Source organism: Canis lupus, chromosome 1, assembly GCF_003254725.2.
Source record: "Canis lupus dingo isolate Sandy chromosome 1, ASM325472v2, whole genome shotgun sequence".
Classification (NCBI taxonomy): domain Eukaryota; kingdom Metazoa; phylum Chordata; class Mammalia; order Carnivora; family Canidae; genus Canis; species Canis lupus.
Window position 1 is genome coordinate 65,878,902 of NC_064243.1, and position 21,644 is coordinate 65,900,545.

Below are 21,644 nucleotides of genomic sequence, written 5' to 3' on the forward strand. Positions count from 1 at the left end.
AAAAAGAAACTCAAGAACTTGCTTAATTCTCCTAAAATCATAATCCTTAAATACATATAAGAGATTTCTTTCACTTGTTTTGCATTCTCAGTCTAAGGTAGACGTATTCAACATAAACATTTTCTCAATGTCACTGAAGTATTAAGTGCAATACATCAATAATAATAGAAGGATTTATGAAATCCCTTGTAGGAATAACATCCATGCTAGGATAATCAAATTACATCTGATCTTTTTTGTCCTTTCCCATTCTGGAGGAACACACATAAAACATATATAGGTGTGTGTTATATATATATAAAACACACACACATCTATATATACTTTATATATAGATACAGTTATGGATATATATGCATATTAGTGAGCTCTGTTTAATGAGCTTCTGCTAGATTATGTTGGTGGACCCTATTATAGCATTATTTTACTACCTACCGCTCCCAAATTTAAATGGTGCATTTAAAGAAACTTGAATATAGCATGGGAGAAGAAACTATAAAATCTTAATTTGAAGATACCTAACATTTACCCGAATTTATGCAGAAATTCCACTCTGCCAGAAAACACATTCCCATTTTAGGCAACACTCATGATCCAAAATTACCCCTTATGTCATTCTTTCTAAGTAACGTTCCTCCCAGTAGAGAAAGCTCTCATTAGGCCTTGGGTCCCCAGCTATTAGTTGATTAGTAAAGTGCTTTGGCTTGTCTACTAATATTAATAATTAACTTGATTGATTAATATACATTAAAGAGGCAGATGAAAGTCATGCTGGTGGGAACCTGTAACAGTCTGGTTATTTATTTGAACACGATGGGGCATTAAGAGTTCATTATGACTTCCTTGAATACTGCAAAGCAGATAATTGCTCAGTTTCTGCAGGAATGAGAAAAAAATTCCAGTTTTTCACAAGTTGCAAAATGTAATGACTAATCCTTATTATATTGTATTACACAGTTGTAGGATGACTCCTGATGTCAATAGACCATTTCCCATTCCACAGACTAGACTCTCTTGACTTTCTGTTTATTTAAGTGACACTCTTGTTTGAAATTCTGGGTGCTTCTTATCCCTTTGAGTCACACACTGTGTCTGGGAGCCTCTGCTCTGGCACTTTTAGCACCTCATTAATTACTAACTGTAGCAAAGTCCTGCTGTTTTGCAACTCCTCTGCCTTTGTTGGGAAATCACAACCCTTTGCTAGAATGAGAAGGCAGGACAATAGTTATCTGCCAAATGTCCAGTTTGTGAGCATATTACAAAGGCTAATTATCTAAGGGTCTTGTAACTTCCCTAGATATTCAAGCTTGATAAGATAACTCATTGTGTCTCTGAAATACCTTTAAGCTTAGCACCAGGGGGAAATCCAGGAAGCATTTGCATTCAGCTAACTAATATTCAGAGAAGCTAAATAACTGTTACAGTTATAAGTGAGAATGGATGGTGAAACAGAATATAGTCTCCTGGTTAACAAGGGCATCTTTGAGAGGGAGAGCCCAAGGCACGAATACCCACAGGCAGGCCTAACAGCACTCAACCTCTTTTGCACGTGCTGTCTGAATCTCCCATTTGGCTTTCAATCTGTGCTCTGCTTCACCGTTGTTTATTTTTTAAGTATACTGGTTCTGACACCCACGCCAGTAAATTACCCACCCCAGTAAGTTTTAAGCCCTTCAGAGATAGGGTCTATATCCCCTCATTTCTTTGTTTCATCTATAACATCTCGAAAAATGCTCCACACACTTTCTCTATATAGATACTGGAAATGCAGAGTATTTTCCTATTACAAAATATAACAAATAGAAATATAAATAATTCTATAAATCAGTGCAAGATCTTAAATGACAACCAACGATTTTATGAAAAAGAAACATGTCAAACCAACCTGGTGTTTTATGTCAAGATGGCGGATATACTGAATGTGTTACTCACACCGATGATAGAAATGGGTTATTTCCCTTTGTGTCACATTTATTAATAAAGAGACCACGCATTCTTGAAATCAGTATTCCTCAATCTGGGGCTTAAATAAGAGTAAAAGGAATCCAAAGGAGAGCTTTGGATAGTAAGGATAGTACTGAAGGTACCTACCCTTCCCTTTATAGTGAGTTCTAAGACTCCAGAGTCAAGTTAACCATTCTGAGTTACTCTCCCTCTTCCCATAAAAACTGCGGTTATCTTGTCTGAGATGTTCCCTTTCAGCACCAGCCCTTTCCCAGACAAAGAGACTTAGAGGTGTTGAGAATCATTCACTGATGTAGGAGCAGCAGTGGCTCTTGATAAAGATAAAGGGATGCCTCATTGGAGTCCCACCTCCACCTCTGCTCTCACCCTATCAGATATTTTGAAATCTCATCCCACATTCTCTCCTTTCTGTGCTGACCTCCCTGCTTTGTGAGCCCATTCCCTCTCGTCACCTGGCAAAAGGATAGAGGGGAGTCTGAGACAAAAATGATCTCCCACAAGGCTAGCAGATAAAAGGAATGGAACGTCGTGAGATTACCAATGTTTCCCAGACTTCCTTGTTAATAAATGTCACCTGGGTTGCTTAGTCAATACACCGAAAATAATGATTTCTGATTCAGTAGGTCCTAGACCTACGCTCTGGAATCTATTTTGTTAATAAGGGCTCTAGGCAATTCTTATCTTTAGGCATATTTGGGAAAGAGCACAGCACATTAAAACCTTCGATTAGTATTTAAATCATACAGATGCCCCCAATGCACCAGAGATTTTAATTGTGTTGAAACAGAGCCCATTCATCAGTACTTTCAAAATCCCTCCCCAATGATTTTATCATGAAGCAGCTTCTCAAGCTTTAACGTGCCTACAAATCACCTGGGAAATGGTTAAAATGATTCAGTAGATTGTTATCCAAGTCTAAGGTGGGACCTCAGATTTTGAATTTTTTTTAAAGATTTTATTTATTTATTTGAGAGAGAGAGAGAGAGAGCGCGCACAAGTGGGGGGGGTGGCGGCAAGCAGAGGGAGAGGGAGGAGCAGGTTCCCAGCTGAACAAAGAGCCTGACATTGGGCTCAACCCCAGGACCCCAGGACCATGACCTGAAACGAAGACAGACACTGAACTGCCTGAGCCACCCAGGCACCCCAGATTAAGCATTTCTAACAAGGTGCTGCCTGTGTGCTGGTCTGTGGACCACATGTGAGTAGCCAGGACTATTAACTGGTATCTTTGGGACTGGAGCCAGAGCTAGAGCTTGCACCCGCTCACTTACCTTCCCTTTCCTTCTCCCACACACATTATTTCTATATTTTGGATTCCAGTAGTGAGTAAAGTGAATGGCATGGAAGAGAAGATTGAGAATAACGTGCCAACCCGCCTAGATGGGAGAATTATTAGGTGAATGAATGTCACAACGTACTGTAGTGCCTGACGCAGAGCCCGGCATATGAGCTCCCAGAAATTGCTGCTGAGTAGGAATCTGAACATTGTGAGGGGCATATGCACAGAGTGGGTCATGCAACTGGTCTCAAGAAGGAGGAGAGAATTTGAGCCCAAATCTTTCCTTTGAACAGTAATAATTTTGACACATGTACTGTCCTTTCCCTGTATCTCCCTCAGATTTGCTTCAAAGTCTGGCTTTCACTCAAGTCTTCAAAGACTGATACCTTGACTGAACTGCTCAATTATCTGTAGACTAAAGAGTAATCTTTTTCTAGGGATAAGAAAGTATATGTAATATAGAATCTTCATTTTTCATATATTTCTTTGGGTATTCCCCTTGACTAAATTATGAGTTTCTGGAGACCTATGCCCTTCATTTCTTCAGCGTTACTCTCACGACATTTAATAAATTTACAGTTATTGCCACCCAATAGGCAGCTAGTACTCTCACTAATTAACAGTCTGGAAGCAGAGTCTAAGTGATTTTTATTCATTGCATTAATTTGAAAATAAATGAATAAATTTCAAAAGTACAAGTTAGCCTAATCCGTGAAATAAACATACTGCCTTATTTATGTGAGCAGGTTATAATTTTTTCCTTAAGTATGACTGAAAAAATTAAAATAGGGCCACTTGTACAGCAAATTCATGTTGGAGTTCTCTATTATAAAAACAAAGATGGGCTTCAGTTCCAAGAGTAAATGCAGAAATTTTAAAACTTCCTTCAAGGGATGCCTGGGTGGCTCAGCGTTTGAGCATCTACCCTTGGCCCAGGGCATGATCCCGGGGTCTTGGGATTGAGTCCCGCATCGGGCTCCCCGTAGGGAGCCTGCTGCTTCTCCCTCTGCCTGTGTCTCTGCCTCTCTCTGTGTGTCTCTCATGAATAAATAAAGTCTTTTGAAAAATAGAACAAAATAAAACTTCCTTCAAGTATACTCAGATTCACCTGACCCTACACTTTACATATGCAAATATATCAATATCAATGAAGAATTATTAAAAAGCACAAAAATTAAAGTGTTTGACCCAAGGATATGAATGAATTCATAATTATTTTAAATGCTGTGAAGCTCTTCGTTTGACAATGATAATCATGATCAAGGTCAATGCCCAAAGAAGGTACTAAAGGAATACTGAATGAATGTGAGTGAGTGAATGAACTAGTGAATGAATGAGCTGTTCTCAAACTCCATTGATACGAAACAAAAGGATATGAATTGTTTAAAATAGCACAGCATGAGTGATGAAACAGCATTCAGAACGCTGGTAAGGTCAAAAGTATCCTACTAATGAAAAGAAGTGGGTTTCAATCCCAGCTCTGGTACTATGGCTTTGGGCAAGCCACTTAAACTGGGTCTCAGTTTCCTTGTATATATATATATATATATATATATATATATATATATATATATATATTAGATGATCTCTAAGGGTCCTTACAGTTCTAGAATTCCATGAACTTTGCAAGCCAAATTATATGTATTTTTAAACATTTCATTTATTTATTCATGAGAGACACTGAGAGAGAGGCAGAGACACAGGCAGAGGGACAAGCAGGCTCCATGCAGGGAGCCCCATGTGGTCCTTGATCCCGGTACCCCGGGGTCACACCTTGAGCTGAAGGCAGATGCTCAACCGCTGAGCCACCCAGGTGCCCCTTTGCAAGCCAAATTAAAGTGAAACTTCCATTAAAAATCAGATGTTTGGGACACCTGGGTGGTTCAGCAGTTGAGCATCAAACTCTTGATTTCAGCTCATCTTAGGGTCGTGAGATGAGCCCCATCGCCTCAGCCAGCAGTCCACTTGAGATTTTCCCTCTACCCCCAACCCCCACTCTAAGTAAGTCCTTAAAAAAAAATTTCAATTCAGTACAGAAACTTTATGCTAACATAGCTTGTATCTGTGGGAAATAAAATTCATTCTGCATCTTTAAAAGCCTGCAAAGACTACTGGGAACTCCTTCCCCCAAGGTCTTTAAAAACACGATACATTTTCCTCTCTCGAAGATGCTTTAGAGGTTCTCCTACCTCAAGTTCAAGCAGCAAACAGGTTTCCCTATGGTACTCCAACTCCCCTGACAGACGGTCACAGCACAGAGCCCTGGGTGTAAAGGGCCCTAAGCCCCTTAGCACCTGGGGATTCAGAGTACTGAGATTACACCAATACTACGCATTTCAGACGGAGGGACCTGGGGTCCCAGAATGGGACATTTGCCAACTATGAAGGATTAAGTTAGCTGCCAAACCCTTCAAGTTCTCTAAAATACCCGTATTTCAAGTTGGTATTAAAGATAACCATTCCTTAACAATGTACATAAAATAAAAGCCGCCCCTGAATTTGACTTTTACATATCAATTCGTTCAATAACAGAAAATACATATTATTCCAGGGGATTCAGATATTCCATCTTTCAATCCCGCCTGTTATCTGTACAGACCTATTGAATCTCAGCCTGCAAATTACCCATTTACTTCCCTCTTTGTTATCTTCATGCAAATTGTCTATTTTCATTCCATTATTCACTCACCTTCTGCACACTCATTTTGGTTTACTTAGGCAAGGGCCTAGGTTGAGGGAAAGTACCAGAATCTGACTTGAAGACAACTGCAGAAGCCCAATAACTACAGAGCGTGTTCCTCGCTCCTGTAACATGTCCCAGGAGGGTCCAGGGAGCCAGAGGTTCTGTTCACCGTAGGCCGCGGGGGCCTCATCTGACGAAGGTTTAGTTTTACAGGATGGTCGCAGCACTTGGTAACCCTGACCCTGACTCTCAAGACCTTTAGCTTCAAGTGACTTAGTATCATCACGTCTGCTCTCATTTCTTTCAACATATGCAATCTATGCCTCACTTGGCTGACCGGCCTGCTGGCTACCGCACAAGGCCACGTCAGGGAGAAACCCCTATCGGCCACTTTTCAGCCACTCTTGAGTGCTGCAGGAGATGTCCTTGCCCCCCAAGCAAATCTGTCCTTGGATTGTTAGATTAGGTCCCACCAGCACGGGGAGGAGTTCTGCTCCTCCTCTGACCTTCGATTCTAAATTCCTTGTGGACGTTTGACACCAGGTCCTAGGTGTTCATGACAGGTCTACCCCTACTCCATGAACAGGAACAGGAACGACCGACCGTCACTAAGAGACGGGACTGTGATTGCTTTGTCCGACTCTCCCTCCCTTGGTCTTTCGCATGGTCTTTCACGTTTTTGTTAAAGATCCATAGTATGATAGACATTGAAGGCCAGTCTAACTTCTAACAGGTAAGTAATAACTTGAGGATACTTCCCCCAAATAATGACACTTATACCTCTGGCCTGCTCTCCTCGGTGTATATGAGTGTGTGTATATATTTTTCATCTATTTGTTCTCATTGATGAAACTGTGCACATCCTCATGTACACCACTTGACATCATCACAATTAGAAAATTATTTTAAGTGCCAATATTCTCAAGAAAGTTCAGAACTAGTGAATTATTTTAATTTGATTGTTGTCTTTGTAAAAGATCAAATTTGATCTCCACTCCCACTTCCTTCTGATAAGGAAATCGTTTAGGGACTGATTTCTTACTATGAAACTCTCTGTTTGGACTTCCGTACAGAGTTATCATACTACTATTGACTATATTCATTCCCTAGACTGTACTTTTCATTTCCATAAGGTACGTATTTTATAACTGAAAGTTTGTACATCAACAGTGCACAAGGCTTCCCTTTTCTCCACATCCTTGCAAACACTTGTTATTTCTTATCTTTTCGATACTAGTAATTCTGACGGGCGTGAGAAGATAACTCATCATGGTTCTGATTTGCATTTGTACTCATGTTCTTTTGATCTGTAGTGTACGTTCTGGATAATTTTCCTGTGTTATAGGACATGAATTTTAAATGTTTTTAGAGCAATCCATTTTATATTCTAACACAATCTCCTCCTCCGTTAAAGAGACTGCAGTAAAGTGTCTAATCTAAATTTTTATGAATGCTTTATTGGGCCATCCCTAGAAAACTAAGTTCATCCTTGAAACACTCATGCCTCCCTTTTGCCACTGCTTTTTTCTGTGTCTGCCCTCTCTTTTCACCTCTCATAACCAGTAAGCATCCTTATTAGATACAAATCTCCCCAATACTCACATTTCATAATGCCTTGCACGGGTCGGGCCTTCTCCCCTTGCCTTGTCAGAGATCTGTTACAAAGAAAAAACAGTCAAATTAAAATAATTCACTAGTTCTGAACTTTTCTTGAGAATATTGGCACTTAAAATAAATTTCTAATTGTGATGATGTCAAGTGGTGTACATGAGGATGAGCATAATTTCATCAATGAGAACAAATAGATGAAAAATATGTATACATATGAATATACACAGAGGAGAGCAAGCCATAGGTATAAGTATCATTATTTGGGGGAAATATCCTCAAGTTATTACTCACCTAATAGAAGTTAGACTAGCCTTCAATGTCTATCATACTATGTTATGTATCTTTAACAAAAATGTGAAAGACCATATTTTATGTAATTTATAATGTCACTGAAAAAGTATTGATCTTTATGATTAAAAAGAATGAAAATTCACCATAAAGTCATGCAAAATCAGTGCATCATTCCTAAGTAAGTCAGAGAATCAATTAACAGTGAAGGAGTAAACCCATTAGTTTACTTGCCTCCTTTTCTAAAACCCTGAAGGGGTCTCTATTTTGTAGCGCAAAATGAATGTATCTATTTCATTAAATCTTAGAAATATGGAATTTAATGATCGTGACTTCACATTCCCATGCACTAAAATGCTAAGTCTTCAGTCAATGTTAGTAGACAAAAGAGAGGCCTCCTGACAAGAAAGCATTTACACAGTGCTCTTTTTATTGAGGAGACTTCTATGTTGCATTCGTAAATTTTAAGTAATGCTACCTTAGCTTCTGAGACAAGAAAGAAAGGAAGGAAAATACCAGGCTGAAGTCACCGCTACATAAAGTCATCCTTAGGACTCCCCCCACAATCAGAATGCCCAGCAATTTTTTTTTTTCTGTGAGTTCCAAACCATAACAACTCTCTATTAATGGACTTAAGGCCAAAACTTTTAACACAAACTAGTCTGGAACTTTGAACTGATTTGATAGTTTGAGGTCTCCAGACCAGAATTTAAATTTAATCCAGAGAAAGCAACTAATCTAGAACCAGAACAGCCTTTACAGAGGGGGAGTAGGGTAAACCTCATTTTGCTTTCTTATTTCGATTCAGGGTCAGTTTTCTGACCTGCCAAGGTGTTGGAAAACTTGACTTTATACAAGGATCAGTAACCCATTCATGAGCTCTGTGATGGGTTAAAAACAGCAAATAATTCTCATATTAAAGATGGAGTCTATCGGGTAAAGCGTGAAATGTGGGCCAGACCTGTAACTTGTTTGACCAACAAAATGTAGTGGAAAATGACACTGGAGGGCTTCCAAAGGGCTTGCAGCTTCCCCTTTTTATGTATCTAGAGCCCAAAGAGCTCCATGCTCAGAGGATGAAAAACCACAGGAGGAGGGAGGCCTACGTTCTCTAGCATCTCAGATGAGGCCAACCCAGTGACCCGACAGCTGGATACAGTATATGAAGGAAGTGTCTGTGCATAGGCAGGGAGACCAGCAGGAGAATCAGTCAATTCACAAAATTGTGAGAAGCCGTGAATAGTCCATAATTTCAGACATGACGTTTTAGGGATGGTTACAGCAACATGTAACAGAACACAATCTCCCTAGGAGGAAGGTGCTTTGTTTTCCTTCCGTTTCTTGCAGAACATGTCTCCTCGCTGAGGCAACTGGAAAACATGGCAAGCCGGTTAGCATGTGAATGTCAGGAGCATCAGCCCTTGAGAAGAACCCCCTCTATTCCTCATAATGGTTCTAACTCCTTACGTCTGCGGCATACCCCACAGGCCAATGTGAAACCAGAATATGTTTCTAGAAAGAAAGAATTATATGGAAGAAAAGAAGAAAGAAGGGCAGGGCTAAGCCAGCCCTTTAGCACTACTATGTGAGCTAAGGCTAGGTTTCAGAATAGAGATCTTCTAATGTGGAGAGAGGACCAGATGGTCAGATGGATGAGGCTCGGCAGAAGACTTCTGGGTAAGGGGGGGGGGGGGCGGAAACAGGGAGAACAAGTTGCAAAGGAATTCTAGAATGTGTGGGGAATGGTGAAGCACGGTGCTGGGGTAGGAGAATAAAAGCAGCCAGACACCTAGGAAGGCTGGCCCTCATTTCTTTGTTGGTTACCCTAACTACTCTCCAACACTTGTAGGAAAGAGGAGAAACGAAGTGTCATTTTTCTCACATGAGAAGAATCTACCCACAGTGTATCTACAGTAAACTAGTCAAATAATTAACCTACACAGACCTCCTCGCAGGTATCAGCCATTAACAACACTCCCACATGGTCAATGCTGAGCCACAGTGAATTGCTGGGGGAGGAGGAGGCCTGATACCACTCCCGGAGCATGGCTGCCTCCCCAGCAAGCAGGCAGCCAGCTGTGACCACTGACCTCCACAGAACAAGACAGAAGAAGAGCTTATGCCTCCACCTCTGAGTAAGTACCAGTCTAAAGCAAAGGAAGAAATCTTCCCTCATCCACATTGAGACTCACCATCAAGTCCTTTACATGCCGTACGTCTTGGACACAGGGCTTATCTCTACCCCCACCCCAAGCATCGTCTCTCTTTCCTCTCCCCACAGCACGCCACAGAGCCTTTATCACACAGCAGTTGTCTCACCAAAGCCTCAATGGTTTATGTTCCTGCCTCCCTCACTGAGGGTCTGCTACTTGAGGGCAAGGCCCTGGTCTTCATAAGTTTTGTATCTCTCGAAGCTAGCATGGTGTTTGCCACATGGTCGGTGAGCGCTGAAGTAAGAGTAATCAACTGACCAAAAGCGACTACCCAAACACATCAGTAGTAACAAATGTAAACCAGACATGATAGGTAGTTATCCATATTTTTTAATATGGCTGCTCTAAAGATGGGTTTCCCAAAGCCTGTTTTTGAGCATGTCCACGTATGCCTCTACGTGCCATTTTAATTCCGTCATAAACCATAACATCCCTTTTAACCAGAACACCAACACAAACCATCAAGTCATCCCTTCAATATCCTTGACTTAAGGACCTTAAATACAACTCTGCTTCTTTGTCTAGCCTGAACGCACGTACGATTGGTTTACCTTCAGCTGCTACCCTCTACCACCCTTTCCAATAAGCTACCCTTACTTACCTATGGATTGTTCAAGGCTGGTTTCAGATCTGGCGGGGGAAAAAAATAAATAAATAAGAAATGACTTAGTCAAAATAGCCTTACAGTCAATGCCATCTTTTACTGATGCCATGTCCTGTCTTGCTCCTTCTTTTCCTGTTTATCACCTTATTTCTAATGCCTGGCTACAAAGCTGAACATGAACTTTGCTCTGCTCCTTGCCATTCTGATTCTAGTAATTCACTCCGGTTTAGCCCATGACCTTACTCTGATGTCTGTTGTATGCAGTCTTCCTTACTTGAGAAGCCTCCCTTGATCCTCCTCCCTTTCACTCAAACTCAGTATTAATCAGGGTGCATTCTCTGGAAAGGCCAGATAACATGGCGGGGAGCGGGGGGGGAATCACTGGTTTTAAATCAGACAATCTGGTTTCAAGCCCCAGCTTTGATACTTATGTGTCCCTTAAAGACCTAGCAAGGATTTTCAAAAAGTACTTTTACAAAAGGACTATTTATACTAGTGCAGAGTTAAGGGGTATGACAGGAGATGTTGAGAAACCTAAGGACTAGGAAGAGTGGGAAGTCATTTCTAGTCCTAGGCCTAAAAGAGGCAGGGCAAGTAGATGTTATAGGTAGGTGTTATTGAAACCCGGTTGAGAGCTGGAGCCAGGGAATAGGGCTTCTGGACAAAGCTGAGGGATGCATCAGTTTCCAGAATGATGCCAAAGCAGGAAGGGAAGAGAATCACTCTTTCCTTGCATGCACCCACTGGGGTCCCCATTGACTGAACCCAACCAGAAAGCAGAAGAAGGAGGCTCTGATGACTGGTCCATAGAAGTCAACACCGTGGGGCCAGGGAGGACAGAGAAAATAGGTATCAGGGTAAAATAAAATAACCAGGATCGTTTCTACATAAGGTTAGCTAAGTGACATTACCTCACTGGCTTCAGGGGTCTCCTCTATGAAGCAAGTGTTTTGAGGCTGTCTTGCAGATAACACACGCAAAAACAACTATAAAAAAAGATGCTCATTAAAATTATCCCTCACCTAGCCTTGCCCTCTCCATCTTATAATGCTTTCAGGTCTTTGATATTAACCCTCGACCTAGAGCTGTGACCACAGCCACTTAAACTGTTGACTTTCTCCAGAGTTTCCTAGGACAAGAGAGACATGGATGTAAATCCTCATCCAAAGATACGGATGGAAAAAAAGGAAGGAATAACACAAAATAAAAGGGAAAGTCTTCCTTCAATGAAACCCCTGTTCCTTCCCCGCCTGGGATTCCTGAAAACAGCTGAGATGTTGTGGTATCTGCAGCTAGCTCAAAGTCTTTCTCCCTACCCACTCCAGGCATCTTCCCACAATCTGAGGTCCAAAGACTGTTCCTCCTTGTCTCAAAGTGTAGAGACAACTAGAAAGATTGAATTGGTGCTGGGTATATTTTTGCCAGGCCGGAGGCATCTAGGATTCTCTTGGGTTAGGCCTTTCCAGAAATCAACAAGTCTGTGAGAAGATTTCTAAATCTGGGCCTATCCAATTAAACACAATTCTGTAGGTGAACGCTGTGATGTCACATAGCTAGAAATGGCATTGACATTTGCAATTACAAGTCTGCCTTTCTTTTTTGGATATATGGCCCTTATCTTCAGAGCTAAAAGGCTTTTGGGAGACCATTTAGTTGTATGTTCTCATTTTCCAGATGAAGAAATCCGAAACGCAATGACAAAGACAGAACAGGAACTTCACCTTGATCCCCAGCTTGCCAGTCTAGTTAGCCCTTCTTACCGCAACACATAGGCTCTTTATATTAAAACTCTATAATAATAAAAAAATTCCTGAGGCATTAAATCCTTTATAGTAAATAATACCAGATATTCACTTTTAAATGAGCCCAGCGTTAGCTTACTTGCGAAAGAAAGAAGTCTTTAAAAATAGGCACGGCAGACAGTGCTCGCCACAATTTTCTAAGTGTCCCATAACTTCATCTGGGAGGAAGAACATTCTTTCTTGTTGACAGAAAGTAATCCATCACGGGTCTTGACTTTCTCATTTTCTTAATGCTATATAACCATCTAATCATTTTTTTTAAAATTGCTATAATAATTCTGTCTCCTTTATTTCTCACTCTAAAAATAGCAGCTCTCCTTCATCTGCTAACTTCCACGGCTTCTCAACACTGCCGTCTGCTCTGTATTTCGAGGATGACTTCTAGCTGCGTCAGTTGCCCAGACCCCACCGGCAATACCCCGTTTGACTTGCTCAGATGCCTCCAGATCTGAGTAACTAGAGAGCTGAGCGTTTTCAGGATCTGCATGTTAGCTCTGTGGTAGAATGACTGATGTCAGCCCCAACTTTGCCAAGGATCTCTCATCACTACTAGTTCTAGCCCATTCCAAGCTATTGGGCTTGCTCTCTCGTTCTGGAGCACACCCCCTTTCGCATATTTGAGCACGGATTCAACAATATGACAATCATTTTCTTTCCTTAAAGTGCCACTCCTGCAGCGGACGAAAATAACTTGTAACTGTTGTCGCTGCCTGGTGGGGGAGGTGGCACGGGGCAGAGGAGAGGTTGCAGTGACTCCTCTGGATGTGCTCACACACACACCCCCCCCCATCTTTATCCAAAACTATTCTCTTCTCCTGGCTCGACTCTCTTAAATTCCTGGTTATCCAAACTCCCTGGGCCTTTAATGTTTTCTGGAGAAAAACAACAAGCAAATGTTGACTTCTATGCTGAGCCTATGGTTTTTGACTTGCTTTAGGCTTGGGCCTTGGAATCCTCTGGCAGCCACAGGCTTCTAGGAGCGTTGTTTTATTGATTTAAAAAAAAAAAAAAAAAGGTACCATGTTGCACAAAATAGGCTGCGGCATGCTTTCCATAAGCTGCTAGGGCAGTGGAGGGACCGGAGGACTCAGGCAGGCGAGTAAACACACATTTAATAGTATGGTAACATGGATCAGGAAAAAGTTATTCTAAAGCATAGCGTCAAGAGAGAAAGAATACACTCTCCATTTATTTAATGTTTTCCTTATGTTTCCTCAGAACAGTGCTTATTCCTTGACAAGCCTCTCCTGCACCCTGCATCCAGGGCTCCTTTCCTGGGATGGCTCAAGACTTGCAGCTTCTCGCTCTGCTTGTTTATTTATTTACACTGTCATTCCTATTCTCATCCAAACTAACATATGTCTGCACAATACAGAGTGAAAAGTAAATGTCTTTCTTCGTGTTTATTCCCCCCTGAAGTCGTTCACCAAATTGCTTTTTTTACATCCCTTTTGCAATCTCATCCCATCCGGCTCAAGTATCCCGGATTAGAAAGGCAGTCTCTGGAGTCCTTTTCAAAGGGAGCCTCCCACAGCCTTTAAATCCCCCACATTTTATGGTGCAGATATTCAGGATCTGAGGTATTAAGTAAGAAGGAAAGCAAAGCTGACTGGGACGGGCACAGAAAAATAGAGTAGCTTCTTTTTTGGATAATCATTATTGGAATTGTCCTGTTATCTGTAACTTTTCTGGTTCAAAGTGATAAACTCAGTCATTTGCAACTGGACATTATGCAACAGATAAAGATGGTGTGTGTGTGCGCACACAATGTACAGAAAATACCATTCTACCGCAGAGAAAGAATTGTGAATGGGAATTCTTAAAAATAAGCCAAAAGTCACAACCCTGATGGGGTTGTTGTCTTTCCCATAATATAAAATCGATAGAAAACTACTCCTACCTTCAAAATTCCAATACAGGCATGCAAAGCAATTAATAACATTTAATTAAGGAATTAGCATGGAAAGGCCAGCCTCTCAGATTCTAATTTTTTAGCGCTTTTACAAGAATGTGTAGTTCATGCTCCTCTCCTTTTGCTTCCAGGCCATCTCCTCTCCTCAGTCCTCTCTTCTGGGATGTGTAACAACTATACCCCTGAAGACCTCAGAGAAATACAACAATTTGAAGCACTGCGAGCTTGCAAAAAAAAAAAAAAAAAAATGGGATGGGTAGGAGCGATGACCTTTTTATCCCTTCCATGTATTTCCATGTATAAACACGTACACAGGAGGCGACCCAGTTCAGGGATCATAGATGGAGGGAAGAGGGAGAAAGTCCACTCTCGCTTGCTCTCCAGCAAGGCTCTGGCTATCTTCTAAACCTAAATTATTTGAGCCTAAGAATTAGCAAGGTGTTTATGAATCAGGGACTTTTTCAGCGTGACCTCTCAGGGCTGGTGTAAAACTGTACAGCTACAAAGGATAGTCCTTCGGATACTGTTAAATACGGCTCCCGACTAGCTTCCACTAAAATCACTCCGGGGGCTTAGGACTCCCAAGTGGTACTTCAGGAGCTTCTGGAAGCTCATCGGCTTGTGCTACTGGAAGGAAGAGGTGGGACGCTCACCTGGGAGCAGCCAGGGCGCCCCGCTCAGAAGTGCAGGGCACCCCCCCCCACCCCTGGGTGGACCCGCCGACCCTGGTTCCCGCTGCCAGGGGCCCCGCAGGAAGGGGGACCCTCCGCGCCCGCACCCCCCAAGCCTGGGAGAAACCTTCGCAAGGGTCAGTCTCGCTGGCGCGGACGAGAACCGCCGCCGCACACCGGGCTTTTCCAGATCGGGGGACGGGGGCGCGGGGAGGCGCGCCAGCCGGGGGGCCGGGCCGGGCCGGGGCGGCGGGAGGGCTGCGGGGACTCTCCGGGCCGCCGCCGAGGCGCCGCCCAACCGCCGCAGGCACCGTCCCGCGCGCCGCCGCGGGGCCCCGCTCGGGCCAGGTGGCCGTCCGCGCCCCCGGGTCCTCGGGAGAGCCCCTCCCCTGGGAGCCTGCAGGCTGGGCGGCGGGGCGGCGGGGCGCGGGGGGGGCGGCGAACCCCGGAAAGCAGTCGCAGACGCGCGCCCCGCAGCCCCCGCCGCGGTGCCGACTGCCCAGCTGCGCTGCGGGGGGCGCGGGGCCTGGACAGCCGGGGGCTCGGGGGTGGGGGGTCCTGGACAGCCTGGGGGCGCGGGAGGTGGGGGGTCCTGGACAGCCTGGGGGCGTGGGAGGTGGGGGGTCCTAGACAGCCGGGGGCTCGGGGGTGGGGGGTCCTGGACAGCCTGGGGGCGTGGGAGGTGGGGGGTCCTAGACAGCCGGGGGCTCGGGGGTCGGGGCGCCTGGACAGCCGGGGTGCTCGGGGGTCGGGGTGCCTGGACAGCCGGGGGCTCGGGGGTGGGGGGTCCTGGACAGTCGGGGGCTCGGGGGTGGGGGGTCCTGGACAGCCAGGGTCTCGGGGGAGCGGGGCCTGGACAGCCTGGGGGCGCGGGAGGTGGGGGGTCCTAGACAGCCGGGGGCACGGGAGCCGGGGGGAGCGGGGGGCGCGGGGGGCGCGGGGCCTGGACAGCCCGAGGACGCGGGAGGCAGGGGAGGCGGGGGGCAAAGGGGGCGCGGAGGGCGCGGGACCTGGACAGCCTGGGGGCTCGGGGGTCGGGGGGCCTGGACAGCCGGGGGTTACGGGAGGCGGGGGGCGCAGGGCCTGGACAGCCCAGAGGCGCGTGGGTCAGGGGGCGCGGGGGACGCGGGGCCTGGACAGCCCAGGGGCGCGGGGGTCGGGGGGCGCGGGGCCTGGACAGCCGGGGGGCGCGGGGAGCTGGGGGGGCGCGGGAGTCGGGGAGCTGGGGGCGCGGGGGCGCGGGCTCTGGACAGGCGGGGGCGCAGGGCCGCGGGGTGTGCGGGGTGCGCTGGGGACTTGGGGCGACGCGGGGGGCAGCGCGGGGGACGCCGGGGGCGGCGCGGGGAGCGGGGGCTCGGACAGCCCGCGGGGGGAGGGGGGAGCGCGCTCTCGGCGGCCGCGGACCCCAGCTCGGGGGCGCCCCCGGGGGACCCCGCTCAGCGCGCGGGCCCCGCCGCCCCCGCCCGCGGCCCCCGCGCCCCGCGTGGTGCCCGGAGATGCTCCGCCGCAGACCCGGGACCCCTCAGGCGCCTCTTCCCGTCCCTCTGCCAAATCGCAGCGCCTGTACTTTTCCAGCTCCCTTTTTTCCCTCTTGAAATTGAAAGTTATTGAGGTCGCTCGGGGTTGTTGCTGCGGCGGTTTCCTTCCCCGCCCCCGAGCTCCCGCCCCCCGCAGCCACCCCCTCCCCTCCCCTCCCCTCCCTCCCTCCCTCCCCTCCCCTCCCCCTCCCTCCCTCCCTCCCCGCCGCCCGCCCGCCCGCCTCCACTGGAGCGGCTCCTGCTCGCGGACGGCAGAAGCAGCTCGGGGTCTGTCCGCCGCCCCTGGGCCATGGCCGCGCTGCCCTCGGCGCCCCCTGCGCTGCGATCCGCGGGCCCCCGCCGCTGTCGCCGCAGCCGCCGCCGCCTCTGAGCCCGGACCCGCCGCCCGGACCCGGACCCGCCGCCGCCGCGCACCATGCTACCTGCGGCCGCCCCGGCGAGGCCGCTCGCTGCCCGGGGAGCCCGCGCCGCTCGCGGTGCCGACAGCCACCCTCGCGGAGCCGCCGCGGCGCCGGGCTCGGGCAGCTGGCACGTCCAGTAGTGGGCGTCCCCGCCCGCCCCGCTCGGGTGGCCGCCCGGCGCGCCCCTCGGAGCCCGGGGCCAGGTCGTCCGCCGCGGGCTCGCGCGCCCCGAGCCCCAGCGCCTGCCCCGGTCCCAGACGCTTGCTGCTACGGTTAACAGAAGCAGGAGGAAGGGACGGGAACCGCTACTGGGTTACTATGCACTTGCGACTCATTTCTTGGTTTTTTATCATTTTGAACTTTATGGAATACATCGGCAGCCAAAACGCCTCCCGGGGAAGGCGCCAGCGAAGAAGTAAGTGCCGGGCTTCGTGCGCCAGGGCTCCCCCGCCGCGTCCACCTGTCGGGCGGCCCCGTGCCCTCGGCCCCTCGGGGCTCCCTCGCCCCCCTCGGGGCTCCCTCATCCGCCTTCGGGCTCCTCGCCCCCTCCAGGCTCCCTCATCCCCCTCCGGGTGCCCTCGCCCCCCTCCGGGCTCCTCGCCCCCCTCGGGGCTCCCTCGCCTCCGCCGCATCCCCGCGGGCGCGAACCTGGCTGCCGCCCCTCGCTGCTCCGGGTTCTAGGGGAAGCCGCGTGCGTTCGCTAGACGGGCTCGAGGTGTCTGCGCGCCCCCGGGGCCGGGGGTGGGGACCGCGGGTTGCCGAGCCGCCGAGTCCGCGCCGGGGGAGGCGCGCGGAGACCGAGCTCGGGGGGCGAGCAGCCCGGGAGCCGGCGGACGCGCGGGGGGCGCGGGGGGCGCGAGAGGACGGGCGGGGCGCCCCGGCTGGGCGGCTGCAGCGCCGCGAGCGCCTGGGGACTGCCCGGGACGCGGCTGCCCGCCCACGCCCTTGCCCGGCACGCGGAGCGCGGGGCCGGCCGGCGTTGGGCTCCTCCGAGGGGCCCCGCGGGGCGGACGCGCGCGGACGGTGCGCTTCCCCACCAAGCTCGGGGCGCGCCTCCCGGGCCGCCCGCGTCCGCCCGCCGCTCCCGGTGGGGCCGCGCGACAGGTCGTCCGGGATCCGGCGCCCGCGCTCCCTCCGCCGCGCTCGGGGTGCCCGGCACGGGAGCTGGGCGCGCGGAGGGCGCCACGTCCTGCCCGCCGGGAACCTGGTGCCCGCGGAGGGCGCCGCGTCCTGACCCCCGGGGACCTGGTGCCCGCGGAGGGCGCCGCGTCCTGACCCCCGGGGACCTGGTGCCCGCGGAGGGCGCCGCGTCCTGACCCCCGGGGACCTGGTGCCCGCGGAGGGCGCCGCGTCCTGACCCCCGGGGACCTGGTGCCCGCGGAGGGCGCCGCGTCCTGACCCCCGGGGACCTGGTGCCCGCGGAGGGCGCCGCGTCCTGACCCCCGGGGACCTGGTGCCCGCGGAGGGCGCGCTGCAGGCTGCGGGACCGGGGCGGGAGGAGCCCGCCCGGAGCTCGCTGGGCGCCCAGGACGACGCCCCTGCCACCCCCGCCGCCGGGCGCGGGGCACGGGCCGGAGGGCTGGGGACGCCCCGCCGCCGCCGTCTGCGCCCCGGACGCGAGGGGCCCCGAAGGCTCCCCGAGTGTCGCCGGCCTCGGGCGAACGCGGGCCGGTTCGCCTGCGCCCCGGGGCCGCGCAGCGAGGGGCGGGGGGCCCGGAGGGGTTTGCGGCCTCGGTTCCCCGGCGTCCCCCTTCGCTCAGCCGCGCCCCGGGGCCCCCGCCCCCCTTCGCCGGCCCCAGGCGCCTGCTGCCCCGCGCTGCCCCGCGCGCCATCCCCTTCTCCCCGCCGGGACCCCGGGGCCGCCAGTGTAGACAGGGGCGCTTCCGATCGCAGTGCGGGGCCCCGTTTCTGAAGGAGGCCCCCCGGGAGGGCGAGCTGGCGGTGCCTCGGCTCCCGCCGGCCCCGGGCGGGGACCCTCCTCGGGACGAGCCGCCTCTGGACCTGCCGCCGTCGCCTCCAGGCCGAGTCGGAGGCGCAGCGGGTGAGCGCGGGACAGGGGCCGGGAGAGCTCCCCTGCCCGGGATGCTGCGGCCGCGCCCTGCGGTCGGCCTCCGAGGCCGGGTCGGCCGGTGAACTCCTGGGAGAGGGGCGACCCCTTGCGTCCTCGGAGGAGACCGACCAGGCCCTTGGCAGGTGCAGTGTGGCTCCTGGAGAAAGGGGGGGTGGGGGGGGGGCACAGGGAAGGGTGTTCAATGTCCAGAAACCCGGGGCCGAATTGCAGTGTGCACATACTCGTTTCTTTGGAAATTTCTTCAACGTGTAAGAACGTTTTCCTCCAATACGGTCTGGGAAAACGAATTTTGATGAAAGATAAGGTCAAAGGTATTTTCGAAAAAATAAATAAATAAATAAAAAGCCATTACTTTTTCCTAAAAAAAAAAAAAAAAAAAACAACTAACATGAAGCTTTAAGAGTATTATCCCTTTGGGCCTGTGGTTAAATAGCTTCACTTTCCTAGACTTTTAAAAAATCTTCTCTAAAAATACCAGAGGTGGAAGTTGAGGTGTTAAGAGCTGTTTTTTTCCAAGTGTTTTGAAAGTGGTCTCTTGAATGTTTTAGTGCAAAAGTTTCTTGCCAAGAAAAAAAAAAGACATTTGTTTGTAGTGTTCAGTATTGTCAAGTCTAAGCAACCATGGCTAATACTCGGATGTAGCAGATAAAGCCACATTAGTATTCTCCGGCTTTCCTGCTGTACCTTTTGTCCGTACTTTGTGAAAACTAGTGTTCTTATAGGAGAAGGAGCGTTTTTTTAAAAAGATTTTATTTATTCATGAGACCGAGGGGGGGGGGGGGCAGAGACACAGGCAGAGGGAGAAGCAGGCTCCCTGCAGGAAGCCCGACGTGGGACTCGATCCCACGACCCCAGGATCTGACCTGAGCCAAAGGCAGACGCTCAATGGCTGAGCCATCCAGGTGTCCCAAAAAGAGCCTATTAAACATAAATTTTGTGCCTTAAAAAATATCTCTGGAGTCATCAGTGAGTAAATACACAATAACTTTTTTTTACCTATTTGGATTCATATACAGCTCCTAGAGGTGACTAACTTGAATTTGTTTACGATAAAAAATGAAACGCAACGCTTATTCAAGATTCCCCAACCAGCAGTGTTTTCAGAGGCAAGATTTGGTTTTAAGTACCGTGTTGAATCAAGAACCCCCAATTCCAGCTCCATCCTTGCAACTTAGTACGGTCAGGTTTGGAATTCCACGCTATCTGCTAATGAAAGTAAAGGTCATACTTGCCATGATGATAATAAGCACAAAACCTCACTATTGCACTGCATTTTCACGTGAGTGATACACTCAGACCCCTAAATAGTAACTTGAAGTGTAGGTATTAAGAGTCCCATTTTACAGAGAAAGAGTCTGAGAAACAGAGGCTAAGTAACTTCTACAAAGCCGTACAGCTGGTGGGTAGAGCTGATCTCCTGCTTTTTCACTACCTGGTGGTCTATGTCACAGAGAGGATGCCAGGTATGTTAAGTAATAAATGTGATGGTCTCCAGACTCTCATTTATCCACTTTGTTTGGAGAATAAGCTCTTCTGGTTGACTGGAAATTTTTGAACTGCTATTTATGTTATTATACATTAGCGACCAATGTCAAAGAATTCAATATCTAGTAATAACAGTAATAATGAAGAGCAGTAGCGAAGCTTGCTAAATATAATAACATTGCTTGGTTATTCAGAAGACATTATAGGATCATATTACTCCAGAAGATTACTGTTAGAAACGTCAGATGCCTTTGTAGTATCCTTTTTATTTGATGCCATCTATTAATTTGATTTTAATTGTCTGGATTCTAGATACACGCGAGTTTTGAAAAGCTATTGCGTGCATAATAATTACAAAGCTCTGATTGCATAATCTGTAAAGCTTCTAAAAATCCTTCATAAATATCTGAAATAAAGGAGTAAGAATACAAGGGAAATAGTGGTAATAAGATAAAACCATCTTATCGGAATATATTGTTGGTCATTGCCCATGACCTTATTTCAGATTTTGAGCCATTCTTTGAGATTCTGATACACTCTTGGTAATAATACTGCTAATTCTGGTAAATAACAAGTTAACTATAGGCTAGAAAAATCTTTCATTTGACCATGCATGTTGTAATATTAATTTTGAATGGAAGTATGGTTTGGATATTGGCTACAATGCGTTTTCTCACTTGTCTACTTCAGTTACCAGTCTACTTTGTTTTTGAAAGAGACGTTGTTTAATACATAGGAGACACAGTAAAATTTTTTGGAGAAAACATCCTGCAACGTATCATGTGATATCTACATGAATCAAAGTCACAAATTTAAACTCTCAGGCTGTAATGGCAACATCTAAAAAAAAAAAGCAAAAAAAAAACAAAACTTCATTTTTGTAAATTTTAATATATATTATAATATTAGAACTATAATTATTATACTATCAGAGTTCTTTCTTAAAATATCCTTTTGTCATACTATTTTAATTATTTATTGCTTCAGTAGAAGGATTTTACTTAGAACATTAAGGATGATGATTCTTAAATATTGTCTTTTTAATCCCCAGTTTTTCCATGTAAAGTAATTGAGAATATAAGAATGAGTGTGAAATTGACTTAATGTCAACATTTCGTTGT

General features: G+C 48.2%; 1 protein-coding gene and 1 long non-coding RNA gene across 3 annotated transcripts in view; one reads left to right on the plus strand and one right to left on the minus strand.

Annotated features, from left to right (window-relative positions):
* Positions 1-772: 772 nt before the first annotated feature.
* LOC125755917 (uncharacterized) lies at positions 773-15,340 on the minus strand. Its single transcript, XR_007413472.1, has 5 exons — positions 15,156-15,340; positions 11,555-11,629; positions 10,641-10,669; positions 7,530-7,582; positions 773-876 (listed from the first exon to the last, which is right to left on the minus strand). It is a non-coding gene; the product is annotated as an uncharacterized LOC125755917 (long non-coding RNA).
* Positions 15,341-17,147: 1,807 nt separating this feature from the next.
* RSPO3 (R-spondin 3) overlaps positions 17,148-21,644 on the plus strand; it is an 84,020-nt gene continuing 79,523 nt past the window's right edge. The window contains exon 1 of one of the 2 annotated variants that reach the window (XM_025422960.3): positions 17,148-17,382. In XM_025422960.3, coding sequence (XP_025278745.1) covers positions 17,286-17,382 — 97 coding nt within the window. In that variant the 5' untranslated portion in view covers positions 17,148-17,285. The remainder of the gene's footprint in view (positions 17,383-21,644) is intronic. The other variant, XM_025422962.3, reaches the window with a different exon arrangement.